General features: G+C 40.9%; 3 protein-coding genes across 5 annotated transcripts in view; 2 read left to right on the plus strand and 1 right to left on the minus strand.

Annotated features, from left to right (window-relative positions):
* The window catches only part of rc3h1b (ring finger and CCCH-type domains 1b), a 17,753-nt gene extending 13,169 nt beyond the window's left edge, over positions 1 to 4,584 (minus strand). For both annotated transcript variants that reach the window (XM_051405078.1, XM_051405069.1), the window contains exons 1-3: positions 4,454 to 4,584; positions 2,737 to 3,152; positions 1,504 to 1,624 (exon numbers count right to left, since the gene is read on the minus strand). In XM_051405078.1, coding sequence (XP_051261038.1) covers positions 1,504 to 1,624; positions 2,737 to 2,967 — 352 coding nt within the window. In that variant the 5' untranslated portion in view covers positions 2,968 to 3,152; positions 4,454 to 4,584. The remainder of the gene's footprint in view (positions 1 to 1,503; positions 1,625 to 2,736; positions 3,153 to 4,453) is intronic.
* On the plus strand, positions 4,576 to 18,103 carry si:ch211-13f8.1 (uncharacterized). The gene is made up of 10 exons (XM_051405056.1): positions 4,576 to 5,596; positions 6,120 to 7,312; positions 9,734 to 9,800; positions 11,742 to 11,894; positions 12,773 to 13,953; positions 14,371 to 14,521; positions 14,879 to 15,098; positions 15,702 to 15,814; positions 15,917 to 16,104; positions 16,973 to 18,103. The coding sequence occupies exons 2-10, from the start codon at positions 6,154 to 6,156 to the stop codon at positions 17,164 to 17,166; spliced, it is 3,426 nt and encodes a 1,141-aa protein (XP_051261016.1). The 5' UTR covers positions 4,576 to 5,596; positions 6,120 to 6,153; the 3' UTR covers positions 17,167 to 18,103.
* A 1,447-nt stretch (positions 18,104 to 19,550) lies between these two features.
* Positions 19,551 to 25,156, plus strand: tal1 (T-cell acute lymphocytic leukemia 1). 2 transcript variants are annotated; one of them, XM_051405166.1, is made up of 4 exons: positions 19,551 to 19,802; positions 21,123 to 21,671; positions 22,076 to 22,194; positions 23,121 to 25,156. In XM_051405166.1, exons 2-4 carry the CDS (start codon positions 21,160 to 21,162, stop codon positions 23,642 to 23,644), a joined length of 1,155 nt encoding a protein of 384 aa, XP_051261126.1. In that variant the 5' UTR covers positions 19,551 to 19,802; positions 21,123 to 21,159; the 3' UTR covers positions 23,645 to 25,156. The 2 variants fall into 2 exon arrangements, with proteins under 2 accessions (XP_051261126.1, XP_051261129.1); XM_051405169.1 differs by having other exon boundaries at positions 19,555 to 19,802; positions 22,076 to 22,164.
* Positions 25,157 to 26,862: the final 1,706 nt, after the last annotated feature.

Raw genomic sequence — 26,862 nt, forward strand, 5'->3', positions numbered from 1 at the left:
TGATATGAGCCTTTGATGTTGGCATGGCACATGTGGCAGATTAAATACAGGGCACAGTACTTATTTTAATGACATGCTGCAGGTAACTAGTACCTCTAAATTGAGTTTACAGTGGCTACTTCCTCTTTTACTATCACTCCCTCACAAACATCTCTTGCTAATCTGATCTGCATAAAGTTTAGCAAAAGGGAATTGCATTGAAGAAAACTGCACACAACTCACTCCTGATTAAATAGATAAACCTTTGTTAAAAACTGTTGTCTGAAGATTAAGTTATTAGTAGGCCACAAACCCCTTTGTTGATACCAAAATGGGTCAGGCTTTGTGTTAGGCATTCTACTGAAGACTTTATTACTAATGTTTGCCGTCCAATAAAGCTTGTAGGTCGAACAGAATTTCTACAGTAAATGTGTCTAATTTTGACAGGCGGAGTGGGAGAATCAACAGCAATTTATGATTCCAACAATTTCCGTGTGTTTAAATAAACTATGATTAAAATATCTTATTTACTCAAGTTAAGCTGTCAAACGAGCCCATTCTAATAGTTGCAATGAGAAATACAAAATCAATCATATTCAATTTACATGGCCAATGATATGTTCGCAGCGTATTTACTGCAATTTTAATATTATTGAGCAATTGAACATACTGTGACTATGGGTTTCCGTCACTCTTCAACTATCACTAGGCCATAAAAGCCCTCCAAAATTTGTTCTATTATTTTGTTAATAAAATGTGAAATGATTTACTATTCAAAGTGGTTCCATTGTGTAATTATAATCACTTTGAAACAGCCATTAACAAGAACTAAGCCTGAGATATGTCTCTGCAATATCCTAATAAAAACAGGTAGTTCTGCTTTTTTATTTTTTGTGACACTTCATGTTTAGCAGATTGATTTAAACATTTACCTCTTCAAAGGCTAATTCAACATTCTAATATATTCTTTATCCCACAAATGACATGAATTACAGCATAGTATAGTATTACAATAGTTGTATATTTATAATGTTTTCAACCGATGATAAAGCCACAAATCTAAATTATCTGACATATATGCAATGTGTAATTTATGACACCTTGGTTTTTGTGGGGTTTTTTTTTTTACAAGAGAAGTCCTTTTAACAACCTAGTGATGTCATATTCACAACTTTGTGAGTGGAAAGTTCAAGACAACTCTTGATGAGTTTTCATGCTTATGTTCTTAAAATTGTTGGCCCCTCTGGAAATTACTGATTACTTTTTTTTGGTGGGGTTTTCTTTGTTTTGACACCGACATGCAAAAAACACAACAGTGTGCATCATTTTTGAAAAAGTCCACATCCATTAACAGTCACCTAGCAGCAGTTTTGTCACATCTAAAACCATGTGAATGCCAAGAATATTGTGTACTGGACTCCCCATGTCAAAAACAATCTCATTTAAAAGCAGCAAGAGTGTCAACGGATCATAAAAAATAAACTGTAAAAGTAACAAGCATGTGTTTGTGTGCATGGTAAGTACCTCTGGTGTTGCTGAGAGGTTTGAGGTAGAGGGCCAGCTCCTCCACACACTGCCTGGCCTCCTCATAATGCTGCGAGTCCTCTGGACTGGTAATCAAGGCAACTGGCTGAACCTTAGGAACCTGCAGGAGAACCGGGGGGGATAATTAGGACAACCCATGACAATAACTGAAGCTTTTTAGACAGTTATAGCTCAACAATGATGTTGAGGAACACTTTGTCATCCTATTGTCTAAACACAGTTGAGAATAGCAATAAATACCAAAAGATCTCTTTGTGTGTGACGGTTTAAGTGTTTGTGCAAGAATATTTAAGAAGAAAAGTGAAATGGTATAATAAACACATCTTGTGGAAGTATTTTGTTTGTGCTGCAAACATCTAAACATCAGTAGCCCTTACTACCTACTGAGACAAAATCATAAATTTAAATATATTAATCTGTCTAATATAATGATAATATTAACCGTCATTCCACTTTACTGCTCAGGCGGTGCCAATTTAAATAACCATCAGGAATTCAAGGAAACTATCAAAATGACTCTACCATCTTCACTTTAAACCTTAAGCTACTGACCAAAACAACTTGCAGCTCTGAGGCATTTACCATGATAAATTATATTATTTTCATAAATGACAGTGGTACAGAATGATTATAACAACTTCCATTTCTATCAGGGCACATTACTTTGATTGATTGTACCCTACTAACCTGTCTGAGCACAGATATGCAAGGCACTCAGTAAGAGACGACACATCCCAGCTTTAACTATATCAGAAACACTACGGGCTCATAGTCGATACACTGACATTATCCATTATTATATTGTGTATACCTGGAATCTTGGCCAACAAAGCCAAAACACCATTAGCTGTGCCTCACCCTGTTGGTCAAACACTACCTCAGAGAAATACAGCTTACTGGTTGTGCCACCACTCAGTAAACCAACAGAATTAAAGTCCTTGCACAATGACTAATGTGTGACTCATAAAGGAATCTCCAAGCTATGTGCATCATGTAATAGCCTGTGCGTAATGCTCTAATAAAGCCCATAAACAGTACGTACAGAAAACATCGTACTAGATAACACAGTGTCTTAAACAGTTCCACTACTCGATCCCAACACAAAAGGCATCGTGAGCTGTTATCCTTCACCACAAGCTAGCATCAACAAGGGATCTGTAATAGATGTTGTCAACAAACAAGTGTACAAACATACAAAGACATGAGTCTTACCTGGCCTCCCACCAGTTGCAACAGGGCTGTGTTGACAGGTAGCTGCTCAATGTCTGTGCTGATGGCTGTCTGGTCAAAGGGACAGGCCTTACGGTGCAGCTTGTTCAGGCACATCTTGCAGACAGTATGCCCACAGCCCAAGCTGATGGGTCGGCGAACAGTCTCCTCAAATGTCTGTGTGCAGATTGGGCACAGCAGGAACTCTGTCCATTGTGGTGCTTGCACTGGCATGGTTATTTGTTGATGGGACGAGTGTGTGTAAATGTATTTAAGCTTTAACACAGAGAAAAAAAATCAAATAATATATATATAATATATGGAAGATTCCACTGGAATCAAGATTTTTTCTTCCGAACTCAATCGTTCTTAAATGTTCTCACACATTGTGGATTTTGGATCACATCGCGTGATGAATACTGCAAAAGGAGAAAGACAAAAGTACATTAAAATTGTGCAAATATTCACCAATTCCAACAATTTTGCATACAAGTTCAAATGTAGCTTTACATTGCTTACTATCTCATATTCCAACAGTACCTAAGATAATTTTAAAAACATGGATGTGTTGTGTATGAGTGTATTTGCAGTTGAGAAAGGCATTAAAGACAGTGGAATGACAAAGTGGGTTTCTCGTGTGGATAATAATGCTACTCTTTACAGGAAAAATCCCAAATCTATCATCGGAAGTCTATTTGGCTTCGAGTACTCGCAGTAATGCGTTGTTCGGCCGTATTGAAAAACACAACACAAACGAAATCAGAGATGACACAGCACATATTTGTTAGATATAGAGAAAACAAGCGACGGAGAAGGATCAAAACAACTGCCGTGTGGCCTACTTAGAAGAGCTGGTTACCACTATGACTATGGACAAAGGGTCCTGAGGAGGCTAACAACCAAGTCCCTCTGCGCTATCTAACTTGTTATAAAGCTAACACAGCTAATACGATTGGGTAACATTATGCTACGAACATTAATTTTAACCCCGTTCAACGGGTTTACTATCATGGTCATCTAAACGTTTGAGTGTGCACTCATTAATGTTAAATCTGAAATAAGGCGATACGTTAGCTAGCTAATAGTAGGTAACGTTAGCTTACTTTTAGCCAGCTAAGCTAATGGGTGGCTAGTTTGCTAGGTGCGCTAGCGAGCTAACGTCGTCCGGTAAAATAAACAATTACTTAATAGTCGAAAACCTATCACTGATTGGTCATTATACAGCCACTATTCGGAATATAGCTCTGATTATGAATCCGGAAAACTAGTTGCGGTCTCGTGTATTGGTCAAGGAAACGATAGCTACAGAAGAACCACAGTGACACTGGAAAGAGGAGCCATGACTCTCAACAGCGAGATTATGTAACGCTAGCATCCGAAACTACACAGCAACCGAACTGCCTCGAAAATATATTCACCTGCACCATACACGCACATTTACTCGTGTTCAAAAGGTTCAGACTCATCGTAGGATTGTGTTTCGGTCGCATTTTCAGAAGCAGCTAACTCTTCTCGTCGGAGCACAGAAGGCTAACAGCCTAGCGAACAGACCGTACTCCCCCCTTACTCCTAGTAGCATGTAGCCTGTTAGCTAGCTAGCCACCTTGTTAGCAACAACTAACCATAGCTATGCGTCATTAACGTGACTTAAACAAAACCTGCAACTTCTACTCTCAGTTTCAAGCAGAACAAATACACCATTATTGTCGATGCTACTCACTCATTCCAAAAGACTTGGAAGATTTTCATCTTTCTTTAGGAAATTGTTGCGATATTTTCTTGCCATGTCGACTGTGCAGCTTAGCTGCTGCCGAGGTTTGGGGAGGGTGTCAACTCGACAACAGACTCGCTAGCCAGTTACAGCTAGCTGAGCAAGATGGATGTGTGTTGTGTGTGTGTGTGTGTGTGTGTGTGTGCTTGTCCGTAAGTGTATGGGCTAATAGCGCCCTCTGCTGTTATTGAACCGCATGCACAGCCACAGCACAAAATTGAGCAGCATCTGCCAGTCTGATCACATCTGGGGATTGTGACAACTGGCAAGCAGAACATTGTCCCAATTAGGCTGACTGTGCACGACTGCAAGTGTGTGTGTGTGTGTGTGTGTGTGTGTGTGAAAGCAGAGACAGAGAGAGGGAGAGAGAAAGAGAGGGAGCTGGGATGAATTGAGATAGAGGGAGGGATCAGCTATATTGACAAATAAGATTCAGCCGACAGTTGTTTTTACGCTGCACAATTTGGCCTTATATTCTCTAACAAAAACACACCATAGCCGATATTTTTTTTTTATATCAGAGGCATCAAATGACAAGAAACTGGGTCCATTAAATAATTTTAGTTTTTATTTATCCTCATTTTCATTGGCTTATTACTGTGTGGAGGCAGTCGGTGTGTGCTCTGTACTTACGCAACAGAGAGCTTCACTCGGCAACGGGTTCGCGAGGCAGGGGACGAAATTAAAGCAGGCATTTTTTATATTCCATTTTTGTCTAATCCCACTGATTTCTGAAGGGATTACCGGACCAATCATGATTGAGAGGCCGCTGGCTCGCTTGGACCGGGAGCTGTGTATACAGTGAGTGGCAGCACTGCACGAGGATCTGGAGCAACATTGGGGAATGTTATTTGGTTTCCTTTTTCTATCCGGAGGGGAAAGTTGCTCCGTCTTCTTGCTCCTGTTGGCGACCGACCTGATGATGATGCGCGCTGCGAATGTATCTGCACGGTTTGGCGCAGGTTTTTTTTTAAGAATGAATGGCAACTTAGCCACATTTGTGCAGTTGCACCTGGATTTATGTTAACTTTCTTGTGATGGTCCTCGCTGGAATTGTGTTTTAAAGGGACACCATCTTCGCTAAATATACAGGTACAGTGTTCATTATGTGTAAGGCTATTTATGTAACTAAATCTGCTTTAAGTGAATGTGCCGTGAAGCTTAATTTGTTCATAACGTTAATTCTATTTTATATTAAATTGCCCTTTTACCAAGGTGTACACCTAATTTACACATCATTTTAAAATATTTAAATTTCTTCAGGGTGGATTATTCATTTTTCTCCGCTTTTTTATTGAATGTGTGGCTGATTCATAGAGAAAGTTTCGTTTTTATTATATATTATTGAATATGTTTGGCAACGCACATTTATGATATTGTTTATTTGTGCAGGGGCTCAGTTGCAGGCAGCAGTTGCTTATTCTCATTCTAAAGGATAATCCTGTGCTCTGCAACGTAATCAGTGGATATAACGCAACGTGACTGAATCCACATTACATATCTCCTCACCAGGCAGATCACATAGTTAGTAGCCGGTATCAGAGATGTAGAACAGTTTTGAGAGACATGGTTTTGTCTGCATGTGTTTAAAAAAAAAAAACTTTTTTATCTGTAGGATCCCTCTGGACTTTGCTGTGCATGAGCAGCCAATGGAGGAAGAGAAGGTGGTTGATAATATCCAAGCACAATCCAGCTCCCCTATACCTGCCGGGCTTCCCATTAATTGGGGACTCATCACTGGCCCTGTCCAGCCTGTCTTCCCAGCACCCTCTTTGAGCACCCAGCTTCCTCCTCCACAGAGTTCGGCCGTGCACGCACTACAAACCAAGGTGAAGACACTCACACAGAGAAGGACAAGAGGGAGAGACAGGGAGAAAGAAAGAGAAAGGTTGGACACGCAGGTCTTAGTGAGCAGTCCAGTTGGGCAGATTTCATCCGAAGTCCATCTCAGACAGAGGCCCAGAGGAAAGAGTCAGGGATCTCATCCTGCCAACTCCTGGCGATCAGGCGCTGCGAAGGTCTTGAGCAGCAGTGATGAAGAGGAGGAGGTTGAGGTGCAGGTCAGGTTGGAGATCCACAGCCCTCCAGCTGAAGCACGAAGAGACCAAGTGTTCCAAGGGGGAGAGAAAACTGAAGAAGAGAAGTCAGAAAGAAGTGAGATTCAGCCTTGTGTGCTGAGAGAGGGTACCAGTCTGGAGAGTCTTCTGTCTGATAACTCAAGCAGCAGTAAGGATGAACCGTCGCCTCCTCCTCCTCTACCCGTGTTCTCCTGCACTCCTGTCACCACCCCTGCCTCTACAGCACCCTCCAATTCGTCCTCCACGTCTTCCACAACAACCAGACACTGGGCACCACCCAAGGGCTTCTGGAGAGTGGCACGCCCTGAAACATTGCTTCTAAATGGTGTCGGCCCTGACAACATACCCTCCACTTTAACTGTTAAGGACTATACTCAGATAGAAGCGCTGGCAGGGCCTCAGAGGAAGCCTAAAGCAGCCGAAATAGTCGCCAGGAGCGATACGGTGGATGACAGCGATGCGTCCTCAGAATTCAAACACTCGGACAGCGTGGAGTGCTACCTGGACCGGTGTGAGCAGAAGGAGGCAGAGAGCAAAGGACTGTGCAGTTCAGACAGCTGGGACAGCATGTCTTCACAAAGCGGGGTACTCTCTGCTGATGAGAAAGTGAAGGTGAAGCAGAGGGCCTACGCAAAGTTAAGGGAAAGACAACATAACTACAGGGAGGAGAGAGAGGAGAGTGGAGGAGAAAGTGCCAACTATTATGAAGACACAAGAGTGGATTGTAAAGGTGGGTCTCTTGAGGGAAATGTATCCAATATCGAATGTAAAAATGTTGGAATGAATTGGTTGAGACATAAATAAGGCAAATGCTTGACTATTGCATGGTGATGCCATATGCAACAATTACTTTAGCTCAATGTTATGAAAAGGCAATAATATAGATTCCATGTTTTGCTGTTTGTTTGTGAAAAGGGGGTCTTTTACTTTGTATTGACAAATACACATCACATGACCAGGAAATGCTGTTTGCCATTCCTTTTTCCATAGACAAGTGACATTGACGATCTGAGGGCTCCCAAACTTGGCTAATTGTTCAATATTTAGACAAAATTATGTCAAGAAGAAAAATGAAATACTATCTAGGGTGAGTGAACTTTTAGTTTTCGTCATTAAAATCAGTTGAGATATGATGGGATGTTTGTAAAATGGTAAAATGTATTTGTTGCCATATGGCAACTATATGCAAATATGAAAGTGATTGGTGTGCATTCAACCTATTGGACTTTAATTGAGTTATATAGCACTAGGCTACTCTGAAACTATGTTTACAACTTTTGATTGCATTTAAAAGGGGGAAAACAGTTTTTTATTTATATTTTGTAATTTCAGACATTTTGTAACTGTAATGTGTTATCTGGATTAGAAATCAAACAACAAAAGGAATTGCGGTATCCCACCCAAATAATATGTCCTTTTTTGTTACATTTCTAGTCAAAAAGTCCAATATATAAACAATATTTTTTTCCTATTAGATAATATATTGTTTTACAAGTTACAAATACACTGGGATATATAGTCTAAATAGTATGGCAATATGAATTGTAGGCAGTATTTTGCGCCATTTTGCCAGTTTACATATGCTGCTTTTCATCCATAGTACATGTAAACCAGATGTTTTTATGGGAGAGGGAAAGTGAACGGGGCAGAGTTAGCTGTTCCCCCAGAGGAGAGTGAGGAGAATAATATAGACATGAACCTGGATGAGATATAAATTTCACTAATTATAAGTAGAATTTGTTTTGTTTTGTTTTCATTAAAATTATGTGTTTGGTACCCTCTACGATTGCGCATTGTTGCCATGTGGCAACAATTTACCAACGATCCCCTTTTAAAAATGTGTTTACATTTGTTTTTCAAATATTTCCATCATTTAGGCTTTTTTAAGCAAGAAAAACACATTTAAACATTTTATCATGTTTAAATAATAATGCATGCAATAAAGGGTTAAGGGTTTGAGAGATCAACTTGGGGCTGAGACACAGATAAGATCCCTTCTCTCTATCTTGATATGGTTTTATTTTTAGGTTGTTGATGAAAGGATTGTATTACATAGAAGGACAATGCTCTGAAAGCGTGACTGTGACAATAAACTGGCTGACTATTACATAATGTTGCGTGAGTTAAAAAAAACAAGCACAAACAGGCATTTGTTGATATACTCAGACAACAGTCCATACAGGTTGGATAGAAGGTTGAAACAAGTAGCTCAGTCATAGATTTTTATTTAAATTTGCAACTTTCCTGTGCAGTGTAGTGAATGTTGTTAGCTGGTAACTATCGAGACCACAGTATTTTCAGCAGTTTTGAAGCTGGGGTCGACCATTATGAGCGGAGACAGAAAATTCAGGTCAGGGCCTCAGAAATAGCATTTACATATTACAAAGCTTTTAATGATGTTAATATTTTGTATGCTTAGAATACTTTCCAGCTTATGTAAACATTCAAAGTTCCATTATCTGTCTCCCTATACTGTTGTATAGAATTGCACTGTAACCTGGCAGATTCTCAGAGTTGAACAGATGTCAGATGTGCAGATGTGCATGCTGGTGTTGCTATTATTAGCAGTCAAAGCTGTGGGGGAAGTGTCCATGCTTTTGTATCTTTATCTGTGTGCTTAATGGATGTTTTTGTATGCATGTACAGCGACAGATTAAGTATTTTCTCATACCATGTATTCTTAATACTACAGTTGAGAGACATAGACATACCAGTAAATCCATGATGATCAGGTGGTTTCTCCCTCTTCCCTCACTGGAAAATCAGCCTTTATCTGTCTCTCAGTAGTTGCATAACCTCTGTTTTTGTGACATTAAGGATCAGTCAGGGATAACCTATGAGACTGTCACTGAATCTAATGGTATGAAGCTTATGATCATACAAAGACCCAATTATTTTAATACCTAAATGACCCTGTAGGGCACTTTATGGCTGATGGCTCTCTTGGTAGTAATGTTTGCCCCAAGAAAGCACTACACAAGAACTGAACCCTAAATAAGAGTGATACACTGAAATAGTAGAGGGAAACAATCAGGAAATCCCTGATTTGTGGGGATAAAACCTTTGGAGCACTTTTTAAAACTTTCATATCTGATTCATATGCATATCATATCTGTTGAGACTTTTCCTCTCTGTTTTATGCTGGTCACAGGTGCCCATGGGGTTTCGGACAGCTCAGACTCTGCCATCATTGCTCAGGAACTTGAACCCTATTTGAGGTGAGCAATGCAACACTTCTTTATGTGCTTGGCAGGGGTGGTGACATACAACGCCTATGCACTATTTATATCCTCTCCTCATAAATTCCACTTCTACAGCTCCTCTTGAATTTAGAGTCTATTTTTTCCTGGATTGAGGCAGCTTGCTGTCAAGTGAGCTGCTTTGTGCACAATGAAAACAAACATTGTGACAACAGGGTTTAATCATTTTCAAGAGGGGATGCAGGCAGGAAATAGAATATATTCATAGGGAAATATAAATATCAAATACTGAATATTGATTTATTTGATCTTTACTCAAGTGAAATTGAGAAATTAAGATGTTATGTGCAAACTGTGATACTTTACAACAGGGATAAGAGAGAGGGAGGGAGACACCAGACACAAATTTAAAGCCATACTTCAAATATCAGTAAGTGAAACTAAATAAATAAATACACAAATAACTTGAAAGAGTTTCTGCAACTGATTAATACATTTAAAAAAATGTTTTGGCACATTACTTGAATTGTTCATCTGCACGCTTTTCAGATTATCTCCCCGAATGCAATATTTTGGAGGCCATTATTATTATTATAGACTATTCATATGCTTTACTTACTTACTAATACCAGACTGTAAAAATACTCCATTACAAGTATTACACCTGCATTGTTTATTTATTTGTTAGGGTCCCCATTAGAACATACATCGATGTGCATGTTGCATTTTATTGGTGTAGATTTTGAAGGCTGTGCTAATTTTAACTACTTTATATGCAGTTGAATAATTTAATACAGCAATGCGTCATACTCTTCATCCTATTTATCAGGGGGGCTGTAAATGAAAATTAGGCTTATGCTAACTCTGGTACAATGCATCATTTAGTGACATTAGGGAAGTTTCAGATGGCAACTAACTGAACACCACTCGCGCCTGTATTTGATGACTTGGGAATAAGAATGGACTGTGAAGTGTAGGAGAAACTATGGTGGACGCAAAAAGCCCTATTGACAGCCAGTGTTTGGTATGTCCATTCTGGGCTAGAAAAATGGCAGTTCAACATGGTGGACTCCATGCAAGGCCACCCGCTGCGTCTCTTGATAAAAAAATATATATTCACGTGACTGTACACTGAAACATACCTATGAATATTATATTCCATTTCTATCAGTAGATCCACTTAAATGTTACACACTGGACCTTTAATATAGTACATAGTCCCTTACAAATAAAAAATAAAATAAAATAAAACAAAAGTAGTGGAGTAAAAAAACTTTCTTCTGAGATGTAGTGAAGTAAAAGTATAAAGTTACGGAAAATGATTCAAGTAAAGTACTTCAGATTTGTACATGGTCATCATCATTATGAACTGCAGAATAAAACAGCTGCATATGGGGTATGAAAATAGGCTGCTAATTATATCGTATTTGTCATTGTTGGGATAAAACTCTGACATGACAAACTGTAATCTATTGAAACACAATATGTTCTCCTCTTGACACCCAGGAGAGAATGATTCACACTCAGTCCATTACAAGGATAATCCACATGGCTGGTGTATCATGCTATCTTTATCACTGGGCCAGGGGATAAAGACAAGACGATGGAGCACAATGCAGAGCAGCTTAGCTGCTGGGCGTGAGGATAGATGGATGGATGACGTTTTCTCTGCTGCTCACCACCAGTGCCACGCCCCGGTCTATCTATCTGATATTACATAAGGCAGCTTAAGAAGACGCTGCCTGATTCACTCTATGTTAAGTCAATCTGTGGAGAATATGATGTTGCTGGATATGTCACAACACACAATAAGCTTTGCACATTTAAAGACTTCATCATCACTCAAACAGATGGCAATACAGCCTAGTCTCATCATATATTTAACTCTATTCATTCCCTTGCTGTTTTCATCACTAAATGATTTATCTTTCTCCTTTTTCTCTTTCTCTTGATTGTCAGGTCACTGCTTGTAATCAGTGATGAGCTTCCTCTGAGCCCAAGACATGAACAAGCCAAGCTTCTCCTGGAGCGTGCACGACTCAAGGCTCGCTCCAATCACATTAAAGGCGATCGCCCCTGCAGACGCTCCCACTCTGATCAGAGATCCACCGTGTAAGTTATCTACATCTGCTTTGGTGGGCTATGACATTCTTTGGCATCTTCACAAGTTAGATGCTAGAGAATGTGAATGCCCCACGTGTTTGTGTAGTTTTGCATACGAATGCATGGGTATGAATCACTGTGATAACTAGTTCATTTGCTGACAAGTTAATACTTTTTTGCAAATTGCTTTGTTACTACAACTGTCTCTGTGTTTTAGCTTCCAGTATCTGTTTATCCCTCACTTTCCGAAACCTTGTGTCTTCCTTAACTTTCTCTCTGCTTTGTTTATCCTTCTCTTGCTCTGGGCCTGTTTTGGCAAAGCTAATGTTGCGTAACGGCAAAATAAGTTAAAGCCTTGCAACCTGGCTGTGATTTGTAATTACGAACACAGAGCTGACAATGTCGAGAAAAAGTTTGGTGTCATTCTGTTTATGTAATAGTGTACGTCACACAATTTATTTTTGAAATCCCCTTATATCAGCAGGAAGCATTCACTCACTGTAATTTAGAACAAGGAGAATTCACAATGGATCCCACATTCATGACTGCACTGTTAACCTGTCAGCATACCCGTAGCAAGTACATATACTGTAGGTCTCATTGCAATTTGTTGTGTCATTATTTTATTTGATAACCCAAAATCTGCCATTTGAACATGCCCACACCAGCATGCAGCATTAGTTGTGATATGCTGTTTTATCTACCTGGTCTGTTGCTGAGAGCTGACATTCACTTTCACTTTCAGACTCAGTTTTGCTTTCATTTGGCCTGACTTCTATAAACTACTAACTTACAAATGATCTCAACACGAATGTAGCTCTCTTACAGACAATATATGTGTTGCTTTCAAATGTCTGTAATAAGCATTTCTGTGTTATTTCTTGTAGAAAGAAGCATCAAGTTGAGCCTCCCCTCCCAACTACAGTGCAGAAAGATGTTCAAACCAAAGAAGATCTTACAGCTCAAACTGTATCTGGACCCCTACTCGTCCCCACCCAAAGAGACACTTCTCCTGGGGAGCAAGGTTGCCGATCCAGGCGGTATGGTTGTTCACCCACACGGGTACGCTTCGAGGATGAATCAGAGAAAGAAGCAGAGTCTCGGTACTTGGATCGAGTAAGACAGCGTGGCAGGCCTGGGATGCCCAAGTCCAAGAGTAAAGAAAGTAACACAGATTCTAGCAGTAGTGGTTCAGAGAGGAGCAGAAGCCATCGAAGTATCTCAACACCACCTTCACAGAAGCAAGAAGACGTGGTTGTCATTAGTGAACCCACAACAGTGATTAAAGAGATAATAGTGCTGGTGAAGAAATGTGAGTCATGTGGCTCTGTAGTCAGGGAACCTCAGCCGGTCTCATCGCCGTCAGATCCACAGAACACTGAGCCGCAGCATCCGGGCAACCCTGAGGACCCACGGGGGAAAGCTGTTCCTCAGTGGGTGCCTCCTAACAAGCCAGAGGCAAGTACCCGTCCAAAAGCTCCTCTAACTGTCACTTTTGCTGGAGCCTTCGTGCTGGGGGAAAATAAAGAGAGTAGCACAGGGTGGAAATCATCAGGGTTTGGGAAACTTCGGAGAAGGAGCAGGAAAGGAGAGAGTAGGCTGGAGTCCGGCCATGGCCCTTACGGTCCATCGTGGGCTCAACGGCGTAACTCAAATCCCAGGAACAGGGTCAACTTGAGCAGAGCTGTTTCGTTTGCTCCAGGTAGCCCTATCGCTCTTGAACCCAGTTTGCCAGAGGCATCTGGTGGACTAAGGGAATCACCCGCCCCAGCGCTTCCTATAAAATCAGCCCTAAAGTCAAGTTCAAGAAATCGCTCTGCCGCAGGCCAGTCCTCAGTTCAGTTCCAGATGAGCTCAAATCAGGGAGGAGAGGGAGGATCCCCGCACTCAGCCCTCCAGGACTCTCCGGAGGCAAGAAGGGAGTCTCCAGTGGCTTTAACCCAAGGGACTCCTGCAACAAGCAACCCAGTGCCCTGTATCAGGCCCTCCACCCTGAGGTACTCTCCAGCCCGGCTCACCACTGACCTGCCAGCTGCTGAACTCTGGGATGCCACTCCAGATGGAACAGGTGAGTGGTCATTGGGGATGAGCCAGAGTTCAGTTCCTCTGAAAGATTGCGTAGAAAGTTCTGTAGGCTACCTGTCTCCCATTCACTTCTTTCTGGAAAAGTAGTGATAGAAGAAGAACTGTGATCCATTTCTAAAGTAGAAATATCACAGTGTAAAAATACTGTATAATAATACTGTAAAAAACTAAATGGAATAGACAGTTTAATTTGATTAAACATATATAACTGGATTTTTATTCCTGATGAATTATATATATGTATATATAAAGTAACATTTTATGTTACTTAATGCTCATCAAGTAAGGTTCAAGTAACTAAAAGTTGTACTTAAATGCAGAACTTGATTACTTGTTACACAGAACAGAATATTGTAAAATTATTCTTTGACATTAACTTAACTACTTTTTCTACCACCAGGTCTGAGTGGAGACCTTGGTTCTGGCCCCGAGTGCCGTCCTGCTCTGCGCGGCCTGGGTATGTCTCGGGCTGAGGACCTCAGAGCAGAGCTTTTGAGAGCAGAACATCTGAAAGCTGAGGCCATATGGGAGGAAAACTCTGACGGGTCCAGGTAAGCCAAGATAACAACGCTTTTGTCATAGCTTAGACAATAAATCCCTTGCCCCCACCAACGCTGTTCCCAAAGCGACTTGAGCGTGCCAGACTGGTTGCAGTTAGGAGATTAAAACCTTGACCCACAGTCCACAGGATGTTATTGTTGAAAGTATTCCGTGAACATCAAGACAATTCTGCCCTCTTCTGGTAATAAATAGTCTTACTCGTTTAGGCCATTTATAACAGAATAATAAAACCATTAGAAAATAATATTTTCTTTCTTCTTTCTGGGTGTGTGGGCTGGTAATGTAATTGTGTATATATTAATATAGTCTATATTACTTTCTAAAAATATTTATCTTTCCTTTTACAGAAAGCTGGATGGACGGCCAAAGCTCTTCCTGCGTCGTTTCTTTTCCTCCATTGGTCTGAACAGTGTTGGTAGACTAGTGAAAGGAGGCCGCTCCAGCAGCATGGAACAGCTCAGTATACCCACTCCCCCCCGGGTCAGCTCTGCTTCCCCAAGCCCCACACGCAGACCACAGCCCACCATCCGCATACAGAGGACACCCTCACTGCAAACCCTGAACACAGTGAGCAAGAGTAACATATACATTTCATACCATGCCATTTTGTTCAGGAATCCTGTGCTCCTCTGCCATTGTCCTCCTGTTTTATTTTACCACATCAAATATAAGCGATTTCTACCTCAAAAGGGTAAGCCACAGGGAGAGAAAATTTTATTTACATCTTTAAACTTCCAGTTCGGCTTTGAAGTATCTTTCAATACTTGTTTGCCCCAGTGGAACAACCAAGGCTTTGAAGTATTACCAACCTCTCTGCCTGACACTGGGAGCACAAATAATGCATTCCAGGTTGTCCACGTTTCCTTCCATTTTCTGTGGAAGCCAGCCTTGTTGTCCTCTTGGCAGCTGTAAGGGTACACTAAATAGATGTAAACAACATTCTGTTCCAGCCAATCACAGCCTCTATTAGCTTAATGTGTGTGTGTGTGTGTGTGTGTGTGTGTGTGTGTGTGTGTGTGTGTGTGTGTGTGTGTGTGTGTGTGTGTGTGTGGCCCTTTTTAGTTTTAGTGGGGCATTGGAGCCAAAAAGTTACAGTTCCAAAACCTGATCTGGTGAATTTTGCTAATATGTAAAACACAATTTATTACAGTGCCATTTATTTGCCACTAGGTGCTGCCACTGGCCCAACTGCGCAAAGCCTCCTCTGTGCAGAGTTTAGAGAGAAGAACAGAGCGTTCAACAATACTGGGAGAGGTGCACATACCATATGGCCTGGCGCCCAGGTAGGTGTCAAAGAAAAATAAAGTACAAATAAAACACATACTATATTGTTTTACTTCATTAGTTTCCTTGTGTGTAGAGCTGAATTATTTCTTCCTTTACAGCCCTGATAGCCCTCGGCTTGAGCTTCACAGAGCCCTGAGTGAAGAAGTACTTGCCTCCAGAGTCGTGCGTCCAGTGGGCCGGGTCACCCAGGCTTTCCCAGATGGATCTCTCGTCCTGGAGCTCGTCAGACCCCCAAACGGTCCCTTTGGTTTTGTCATCTCAAGGGGCAAAGGTCGACCAGACACAGGTATCATTTTTTAATCCACATTCTCTTTGTACTGTTTTAAATGTAGAACTGTCGTTTCCTTAGATCAGAGGTTTTCAAAGTGGGAGGTGGGTCTCACTAGGGGGCTCCAAACAGTTCCAAGGGAGGCTCAGTGAATGGAAGTGGAAAAAATATTACATTAGTTATTACATTAGTTGTCAAAAGGAGATCACATAGAAGAGTGTGTGGTTTGGTTAAAGTGATAATTCATGGATTTGGGGGAATTTTACTGTTTTTCCACCTTTCCGAGAGTCAGAAACTAATAAATGCCTTGTGACAGATCTTTTTTTAATGTATTTGGTGTGATCTGACATTATATCAAACAGCAATAATCCAATGGCTCAACTGTTGATTGTCTACGGGATCAAATAACATATTCATGATCATATAGGCATCCAGGAATTGCTAGCACAACTAAACAAGTATACTTAGGGTGTGAGGGGACACCTTTTTCATAGCTTTGTCTGAGCGGAGGGCCACAGTCTTAGACTCCCATAGATAATTGCCAGGCTATTCTTCAGTGATATGTTGTGTATCTTTAAAATAGAATAGATAAGAGAATACAATCAAAATGTTATTGCTCAGATATAGATTTGCCTTTGACATTACTGTTAAAAGCAAGCAGGTAAAATTGGTAATCAAACATAAGAGGATACATCATCAAACATGCCAAAATACTGAGCCAATTTAGCAGAAAGTCCATCACATATTGAACTTCATATCGGTAAAATGTTTTATGTTGTTTTATGTCAAAACACAAGGGCATCATTTATCTGTTTTTTCTGCGTCTCCCTGTGTTCCTCTACTAAAATTCTACCTTCCCCCTCCCTTCTTATTGTTTCCTTCCCAGGTGTATATGTAGAGAAAGTGGGTGATGGCAGTACTGAAGGCCCCTACACAGGTCTGCTTGGCATCGGTGATGAAATTCTACAGGTGAATGGAGAGGCCGTGGCTGGCCTCAGTTTGGACCAGGTGACGCGGCTCATGACCCGGGAAAGCACAGCTTCTCTGCGGATCATGCCGGCCCGACGCAACCAGCGCTGACTGGGAAGATAGGCATGGCACAGAGCCATTTCTAGATCATAATTCACCACGGCAAACACAACTGATGGATGGTAACCTGTGGTAGATGTGAAATAGTCAGTGTATATTTCAGTGCAGTTTCACAAATTTAAAATGGCTGTGTGGGATAACAGGGTTAGAGGTTCATTTCCTATTAGTGCAAACTGATGTTAGGGACTTGGATTACAACAACTAATCAATAGAATAACCAAATGACAAATGTAGAACCAAACAAATCCAGCATAGACAACTTTTCTAGCTCAAAACTGGATTATATATTGTGATTTTAATACAAAGTTAGGACTAGAAATACTGATTCAAATCCAGCACGACTTGTTTATGTGCATATGTTTGTTTTTTATCGTCGCACAGAATTTTAACCCCATCTATTTTAGAACTATTTACAAACTCTCTCCACAATAAAAAGGGATGACTGCATTTATTTTGACTTTAGTATTTGTGACAATAACTCATGTTCGAATTGTGATATATTTTGCTGTTAGAAGCATGCACACAGTAGAGCGTATGACACCCTAAATGCTTAATGAGTGCACCCTATTCTGTCACAGGTTTAACGTGTTCCACAGATCTGTTCCCATTAATCTTGATTATTTTAGATGATTGACGTGTGTAAGGATGCATGTGCCACAAATGTCATCTTGGCCCATGAGACCCTCAGACTAAAGAGCTATCTTCACAAGCACAAAAGACATTAAAAAAAAAGCTGCCCTCCACTGGATTGCAACTGCATGGTAAATTATATCTAAACCAAAAAGCAATTAATTATCTCTCTCTATTTTCCTTCAGTGGGTCATATTTCCCTGGTGCTCTGCAAGATCCCTCCATTTTACTTGTGCTGTATCAGCTATTGCTTCATGAGATTGATGTTTCTAAAATAAAAATGTTTTATTTAGTCAAACTTTTATTGTTGTATTTCATGAATTCACTCGTTCATTATGAACATTTGTGTCACACAGTAACAAAACCCTACAGTTTAATCACATGGTATTATAGCCATTCAGTTAGATGCATGAACATATTTAAAATGTGAGTATAGTCTCCAATTGTATGAATTTCTTAGACAGTAAAACCCATACAACTTATATATCCAGTCAGCCTCCAGTCCCTCTTGGATATGACCAGTTGGGCCTATTCATTTGCTAATTTTATATTATTAATTTGGACCAGAAATGTAGAGCCTAGTGCTGCCCACTAATAAAAACATCTTGGCACAATTGCGCTTTCCTTGAAAGATGCTTACAAAAACGTTTAAAGGGATTATGGTAGACTATGCTGCTGTTAGGAACCGGATGATGGTCGTGACAGCTGCTTCAACAGGTCTCTTGAAGGGTCGTGACTGATTGTACGGCTCCCTACTTTTTTTTTTTTTTTAACATCATAGGTTTAAAAGACGCAGGATATTTGACTTATAAAATGTCCAACATGTTACATCTATCTATCTGATGACGCAGCATGCGCTCTATAATTTGCCATGTCACGACTTTATTTGACTAAATTTAAAGTACGACATTTATTTGACTGAAAGAGGCAAAAAAAAAAAAAAAAAAAAAAGCTGTGAAAAATCCGTTATTAGGATGTAGCTACCTGCTACCATTAAGCTGTCCTGAATGTGCTCTGATAGCGTGCTGCTCTTCTATCAGATGCGACCAGGAGCCGATACGCTTTTATCTGCCCCAGCCATGACTCCCCGTGGACCCCGGGGAACCGCCGTCCAAGCCCCCCCCCACACACACACACACACTCAAACAATGACATGCAACATTTATCCTATTTATTTATTAATCAATCGATAAATACTCATGTCCCATTCAATTAAGGCATCGTTGTCACAATTAGGCCTTACACCCTTGTAATTGTATTAATCTGTTCTATCAGTACATCCTCAGCCTCAAGGCGCAGACATTGATATGGAGGGATACTTTTTAGGATAAAAATGAAAAAATAAAAATATAGACGACCCTCCGCTGTCATGACTTATCTTATTTCAGGATAAATGGGCTTAGTGAAAAGAAAAACCTTTGTTGAACATATAAATAGGTCAAAGGCTTAACCTGAGCTTTTGTTTCTTTCATCAAAAAAAATTAAAACACCTCACTATAGCTCAGCCTACAGTATACTACCTCACGTTGTTACAGGCCGTTGCGCTGTGCCTGTTTGCTTTTTTTTTTTTTCTTTTTTTTTTTTTTTAATGCTTTGCCCTCCACAAGCCTATATAGCCCACGACAGCCAAATAATAATGAATCATTTCATAAATAATGGGTTTAGGGGCTTATCGGGAATGAAGAGGCCGCTGCCGTGCGCTTATCTCACTCGGCCACATTGCGGCCTGTGTTCCGCTCCCCATACTGAGGGAGCGCACTGGATGCAGCGAGGAATAACTCAGCTACACACACACACACACACACACACACACACACACACACACACACACACACACACACACAACACACACACACACACACACACACACACACACACACACACACACGCTGCTCCACAACTGGCAGAAAAAAAAAAAAAGAAAAACCTCAGACATGGATGACCCACTCACAAAATGGCTCCACTTACACAGTAACATCAACAACACGGCTGGAACGGTAAGTGCAAAAAAAAAGACATCTCTTTATTTAAACCACCATATTCGTTTGTTCCAAAGGGCTGTAATTGGATTTATATCGTTTAAATTTTATTGGATGTTACATGCGAAATATTTAGCCTATATTTTCTGCTATTGTTTGATCGGATGGTTGAAGACTGTACGGGATGTAATAACGGATGCGAGGCCTATTGGAGAATTCCCAGAAATAAAAGTGCACCTTTTTTTAAAAAATCGGCAGTCTGTTGTTCGTTTATAATAATATTCTTAAGGCATTTATGGAATGAATTACCCCCTGAAACACCTAACACGAGTGTGTGCTGTATTCAATATGACAAGCCTCTGATGTTCGGCTTTAATAACATCAGCAGTATGGCCTTCACCAAGATAAAACAAACAAAAAAAAAGACATGTGTGTCGATGGAAATGATCAGGTCCAAGTGATTCTGAAGCTCCCCGAGGTTATTTCTGGATTTGCTGAAGGCAGGAAAAAGGAAGGAATTTATTTCGACGAAGAATGGTAGCTCACCCAGCTCCCTCCGTGGTCCTGGCATTTACAATCTCTCTATAACAAGACGATTATTTTACCTCTAAATTAACAGCGGCCGAAAATGAGCTTATAATATGTTCAGATGTGACTTTAGAGCTGAGACGTTTACATGCATTTTAGATGCGAGCATAACGGTAAAGTGTGCTGAAGGCCGAGCAGGCATTAGATAAGAGATTCATAGACATGCATGCAGAAACCACAAGATAAAGCTCTTTGTAAAATGACAAGTTAACATTTGAAAAATATCACTAGCTCCAAATGTATAATTAAAAAAATAGGCACAATTCATAATTGTTCAATCAGCCTTTAAGGAATATATACCATATCCCACTTTTAAAAGAAGCTCTCAAACCTTCAACAGCTCACAAAAAATTGTAGAAATCCTCGAGAATTAAAACAGCTTTTAAAATGTAGTTGTCATATAACATTTGTGTTATCGTCCCTTGTGTTAAAACATAAGCATTGGAACTTTTTTATCTTTTTTAAATAGCAAAGAAAATGTAATATTTAAGAAAAATAAGCCAGCAAACAACTAATAGCCTATTGTCTTTCTTACAGTTTGTTTTGTTAGAAATGTAAAGTCTACAATTGATAACACCAATTTATAATAAAAATAATGATTTCATTTTAATGACAGTAATAATAATGGATTATTAACTCTCTATAGGCTTGCATGGGAAGCAAACGCTTGGTTATTTATCTGGTAGGCCTATCTTAACACTGCCACATATTCCTATGATCAATAAATTAATCGAGGAAGATCTTATTTAGGACGTAGTGGACTCGAGCGAGTGGTGACGGTATAAAAATGATGGAAAAACGGCAGCCGGAGCTTTGTCCTGGAAATCCTGATGCAGAGTCCGGTCCTGTAAAGCGAGAGGACTCCTCCATCATCTCCAGACAGAACGGATGCAAGGAGGACGAGGAGCCGAGGAGAGAGGAGGGGGAGAAGGAGAGGGGAGGGCGCTTCAAGGGGGTTGAGGAGACGGATGACGTTCCTCTGCAGAACTCGAGCAACGGGACCAGCATCAGCATCATCATCAACGGCGTTGCCAAGGAAACTGCCTCTCACAACGCCCTTGACCTGAAAAGGGAAGTGCCGGTGATCGAGCTCTCCAGGAGGGACGCTATAAAAGCGCTGGAGCAGAGGACTGAAAGCCATTTGGTGCCGATCACGGAACTTCGCAGACCTCCACCGCTGCCGCTGCCGCCGCCGCAACGAGACGACGCTCGAATGGTCCAACTGAGCCCAAACGCGTTCCCTGTCCCGGCCCGGGCGATGCTCTACAACCTGGCGCAGCCTCTCGCCGCCATCAACAGGTAAAGGTGGAGAAAGAAAAGGAGGAAATATAGTTTCATGAATGCACGTTTCATTTGATCATTGTGAGTGCTCACTAAAGAAAGTTAGTTTGATGGATTAAAGATGTCCCCCCATTGTGGCCCTGCAGGAGTAGGCTACTGTATTGTGAAATATGCTTGTAGTGTGATTGAGTTTACATTACATTGACATTATGTAGCATCTATGTGCATCACAGATGTGTGTGTGTGTGTGTGTGTGTGTGTGTGTGTGTGTGTGTGTGTGTGTGTGTGTGTGTGTGTGTGTGTTGTATGAGTGTGTAAGTGGGGGGTGTAAAGGTTTATATGCAATGAAGGAAATGATGTATGCTGAAATTCATGTTTTCTCATATACCTGTGCATCTTTTGTCTGCTTTCTGTTGCTGAAGTCTCGGAGGGGAGTCGGAGCAGTACAGCATGTACCCCAGCAACAGGGTAAAGCGCCGCCCGGCGCCTTATGAGGTTGAACTCGACGAGGGTAGGCGCATTTTAGATCTTTATAAGTATGGTAAGACGCACTTCTGCTGTGTCCTCCTTCTGCCAATATATATATAGTCCCCTAAACGTCCCCTCCTCATCTCCATTGTCATTCATCCACTGACATGGATCTATACTGTACCTAATCTGAGTGTTGCAGAAGATGCCTTGTAAAAAGAAAATTCAGCTTAACTGTTTAACCCAGAGGAATAAATACATCATAATTTATGGCATAAATGAGTGCCGCTAATCGGAATGTCAAATACATGTACCTGCATGCCATTTAAGTAAGCTCTTTTCAGACGGATTTGGATTTTATTTCATTTGAAACATCTTTTCCACCGCTGCCCACTCACTGCCATATACATGGGTGGAGGATGGGGGTGCTGCTGCCTCCATGCCAAGGTTTTACTGCAGAGTGGGCTGAAGGATTAAGATAGACTGGGTGTGTTCCAAGGGTGACAATAGCCTGGAAGACACTATTGTTGGGGGTGGGAGGATGTGACTACCTGCAGTGGGGCTTTTTATCATACCTAAATAAATAAAAAAGTACATAAAACATGGAATAGGGAGCACACTGCATCCCCAACCCCATATCCTGCGGTTTGGCATGCCAAAGCCATTGTATATCGCATTTGCATAGTATTTGGCACACAGTCTATTTTACTAACTTTATAGCTCCTTGTCCATCATCTGAAAATTCATGGTTGGAGGACAAATTTGCAACTTTATTCTTTAGGATTAACTTCTTTGTTTTTCCTACAAGCAAAACCAGTGTGCCTCTGTTCTCCTGCTACTGCTTCTTCCATTTTTAGTGTTGCACTTGTAATGCTTTACCCTTTTACAGACCGCATTATCTGTTTAAGCTCTTGCATTTACTTGTGTAACCTCCTATCAATACCTCCTTTTCTCACTCTTTCTATGTCTTTCTTCTTTTTCTCCCCGTTCCTCTTCTAGCTGGCCAGCCAAAGATTGTGCGGCGTATCTTCACTAACAGTCGTGAACGCTGGCGACAGCAGAACGTAAATGGGGCATTTGCAGAGCTTCGCAAACTCATCCCCACTCACCCCCCAGACAAGAAGCTGAGCAAGAATGAGATCCTGCGGCTTGCTATGAAGTACATCAGTTTCCTCTCCAACCTCCTTGAGGACCAGGATGGAGGGAGGAATGTTGGCAGCACAACTGATGGGGAAACAGGGCTGCTGGTTGGGGCCCATGAGGGGGGCCCACAGGGTGGACCACATCAGGACACAGTCGTGGGCTTGGCCAGGGATGATCTTCTGGAAACAATGTCACCGGGTTCCAGCTGTGGAAGCCTGCCTGATGGCGATGCCGAGGGCAGTCCTGAGAGTTTCGTGGAGGACCAGGACTCACCTCCTGCTCCAAGGACTCTAACAGCTTCACGTGGGCCCCCGCTTCATCTAGCTTCTAGGGATCTCAGGCGCAATGGACGACCTTTAGATGGCTCCAGTCGCCGATGATGCTGATGCCAAAAGACACAGACACAAGACCTGAGACTGAAAGAGAACATTGAGAGGAACTGGAAAGGAGATGGATATGCTCAGGACCTGTTAGCTTTGAGTTGTCAGTGTAGGAAGGAGAATCAATCTCTGTGAAGAGAGATAGTGTTGTCCAAACTGGATCATGAGTACGTTCCTGTCTTCGCTCGCTACACCTGAGGCAGCACTGATGAATTGCTTGGTTTGATTGGTGATCGGTTGAATTTGATCCGACAAAAGACTTGTAAATTCTGCATGTCTCATGTCTTTGACTGATCTGCGGATTATAACTTTTCTGTGTTTTCCAAAGTCCAAAGACAGGATATTCTAAATAATGAAAACAGACAAAAAGGAAAACAAGACCTAACCAAACAAAAAATCAATCAAGAGATTGAAGTTTTGGCCAATGCTTCACTAATGATACTATTGATTACATTGTGGTGCAGCCAGAATAAATCCAATATGCTTGCAGAGTGCTGCAAGTAAATGGTCCTAAAACATCAATGAATAAACCCAGGGGATTTAAGCCCAACAAATTTGATGTGTCAGAATAATGACACAAAAGTAAATTTGCCTCAGTTGGAGGCCGTAAATAAATCAACCAGACTCTATTGTACTCATGCAGTTGCATATGTATTGTAAATAGCATTATATTTCCACTGCACAGTGTAACAACAGTGACTCGAGTTCAAGTCATGTGGTTTAAGATGTACCATAGTGTGTTTGTCAATGGGTTTACTAGCAAAATGGTCTTTTAGGAGACGTGAAACGAGGAAGAGGAGAGAAGAGACGAGATGAACTCAAAAGGTAAAGCAAGCAACTGATCGTAGTACATCAAATGTGGTACCATTTACTTCTGTTACACACTTTGGTGATGAGAAAATGACACCAAATACAGCAACAGACAGTCAAACAGTTTCACTGCCTGGAATGAATATATCTATTTGAAATTGCTGTGGAGGTACAAGACATGCAGTGTTTCTTAAAGTGTACAAAATATGGGTCGTATGATAACATGAAGTGACTCATGCAGTCCTTTTGATATGAATGTTTCAGTGTTTTTTTTAACTGTAATGCAGTTGTAGTTTAGTAAGGTACACAAATAAATCCCTTCATTGCCGCATTTCACATATACACATAGAGACGCGCGCACACACACACACACACACACACACACACACAAACAATCAATCACACATACACATGCACACACTACACACAGTGTTAATATCATAATAACACCAGCAGTTTTCTGACAAATGCAGTTAAGTATTGCTCACTGTTGTTGGTTATTCTGCTTTTTCAGCAGGACCTAGTAGCCTATATTGGTACCTTTGGTAACTATGGTATTTTATGAATTGCAGTAAAGGGACATTGTACGTTTGGTAATGACATATTTGTTGTATGATAGCTGTATCTATAAATATATCCAATGTTAAATCAATGAATTTTATACAAAACCCCTGAATAAAACACGCAGAGGAAAAGCATTGATCAAGCATGTTCTGGGTCTTATTCATTTAATCATATTTCAATTTAATTCAGTTAAATTCAATTCAGTTCAGTTCAATTCAGTTCAATTCAGTTCAATTCAGTTCAATTCCTTCATTGTACAAATGTTTTTAATTTTTTTATTTTATACACTTTTTCATAATTGCATAACCTCACTGACAAACTCCTAGAGGCAGACTGTTTCCCACCTTATTTGCACATAAAACCACAACCTCCTTCTGAAACTCCCCCAATGAACGCTGGAATCCTCACTTCCTTCCAACAAGTGACAACTTCCTGTAGAGGTTAACGTGGCTCAGTGACCTGCAGGATATCCTGCCATTGTGAAAGTGGTTTTGACAGCCTCCACCGCACTCGTTTGCGCACTGTTGTGTCTGTACACATTGTGAAACCGCCATACTGGTCAAGACTCCCTCCGCCCGTGCTGTAAGTTATTCACTTATGCAATCGAAAAGTTATGTGGTTGTTAATAAGACATTAGAAAATAAGTTGTAGCATTGCCACATAAATGCTACTTTTCTGAAGTCTACTTCCCTAGATTCTATAACTCTACACAGCAGACTTTGCCACCACTACTATAACAGCATCAGCTCTTAGACATTTCTAAAAACTATAATTGCTTCCAGAGAGCATCAGAGACATCCAGGTGTTTGGAGACCTCTCCTATGCTGCACCCTGGCTGTGCTGGGACTGACTGAGAGGGGCTCTCTGGGTTAATGCCTGCCAAACATTTACCTGCTTCAGTGTTCCTGACTCTCCAAAAACACACAGACTCACAAAAAGAGAGGGATACAGGGAGTGTTTATGAGGGATTGAAAGGGAGGGAATGAGAGGAGGCTTGTGCCTGTGTATGTGTGTACATGTTTGTGAGAGTAGGCTTATATGAGTGTGTATGTGCTTGTTCTGCATAGATCTATACGTGTGTGCATGTTTGTGTGTGTATATGTGTGTGTGTGTGTGTGTGTGTGTGTGTGTGTGTGTGTGTGTGTGTGTGCGAGCTGGTGTGTGTGTGTGTGTGTGTGTTTATCAGCTCAGTGCAGATGGGTGGCAGAGTGGCTCTTGCAGCCAAATGATTCAGTATGCTAATGAGTTGTTATCTGTGGCGCTGCAGGAACAATATACTGTCTTTCTCACAGTGGGAATCCAGCCTGCTGGGAACAGATTACACTGCACACACCGCCAAGGTAGTTATTTATATTTTCACACAGAGTAGTAGAAAATACATAAACGCACACACACACACGCTCGCACACACACACACAGCTAGGCCTATAAACAAACAAGCAAAATAACATTTTAACACACACACACCACCAACAGCAGCATAAATTAAGTGTAAATGTGAGGTAAATTTATGTCCTTCACCAGTAGATGGAGATGTCTTTCAGGGCTTTCCTCTTTAACAGGTTTCAGGGCTATGTCATTTTCATTATTCTTCATAAAATATACCATATGCCTTTAATTAAAGTTAACTTTAAATTCACCCGGAATATTATTTTTTTTCAATCAATAAAGCCTCTCCAATTTAGTTTTAGCACAAAAGACTCAAATCTCAGCTGGAAATGTTATCATTCCAGTAGTGTTCAAAATGATCAAATCAGCTGCAAAAGTGACCACCTTTAGTCATTATCTAACTCATTCCAAAATTGCACTTTTAATTATATGCAAAGTTCACACATCATGTTTAT

The sequence above is a fragment of the Dicentrarchus labrax genome, unplaced genomic scaffold, assembly GCF_905237075.1.
Source record: "Dicentrarchus labrax unplaced genomic scaffold, dlabrax2021, whole genome shotgun sequence".
In the NCBI taxonomy this organism is placed as follows: Eukaryota; Metazoa; Chordata; class Actinopteri; family Moronidae; genus Dicentrarchus; species Dicentrarchus labrax.

Coding starts and splice junctions, on each gene's coding strand:
- si:ch211-13f8.1 (XM_051405056.1), top strand. CDS start 6,154: ATGGAGGAAGAGAAGGTGGTTGATAATATCCAAGCACAATCCAGCTCC. Junction 9,801..11,741: donor GAACTTGAACCCTATTTGAG/GTGAGCAATGCA, acceptor CTTGATTGTCAG/GTCACTGCTTGTAATCAGTG. Junction 15,815..15,916: donor CCATATGGCCTGGCGCCCAG/GTAGGTGTCAAA, acceptor CTTCCTTTACAG/CCCTGATAGCCCTCGGCTTG.
- tal1 (XM_051405166.1), top strand. CDS start 21,160: ATGATGGAAAAACGGCAGCCGGAGCTTTGTCCTGGAAATCCTGATGCA. Junction 21,672..22,075: donor CCTCTCGCCGCCATCAACAG/GTAAAGGTGGAG, acceptor CTGTTGCTGAAG/TCTCGGAGGGGAGTCGGAGC. Junction 22,195..23,120: donor TTTAGATCTTTATAAGTATG/GTAAGACGCACT, acceptor TTCCTCTTCTAG/CTGGCCAGCCAAAGATTGTG.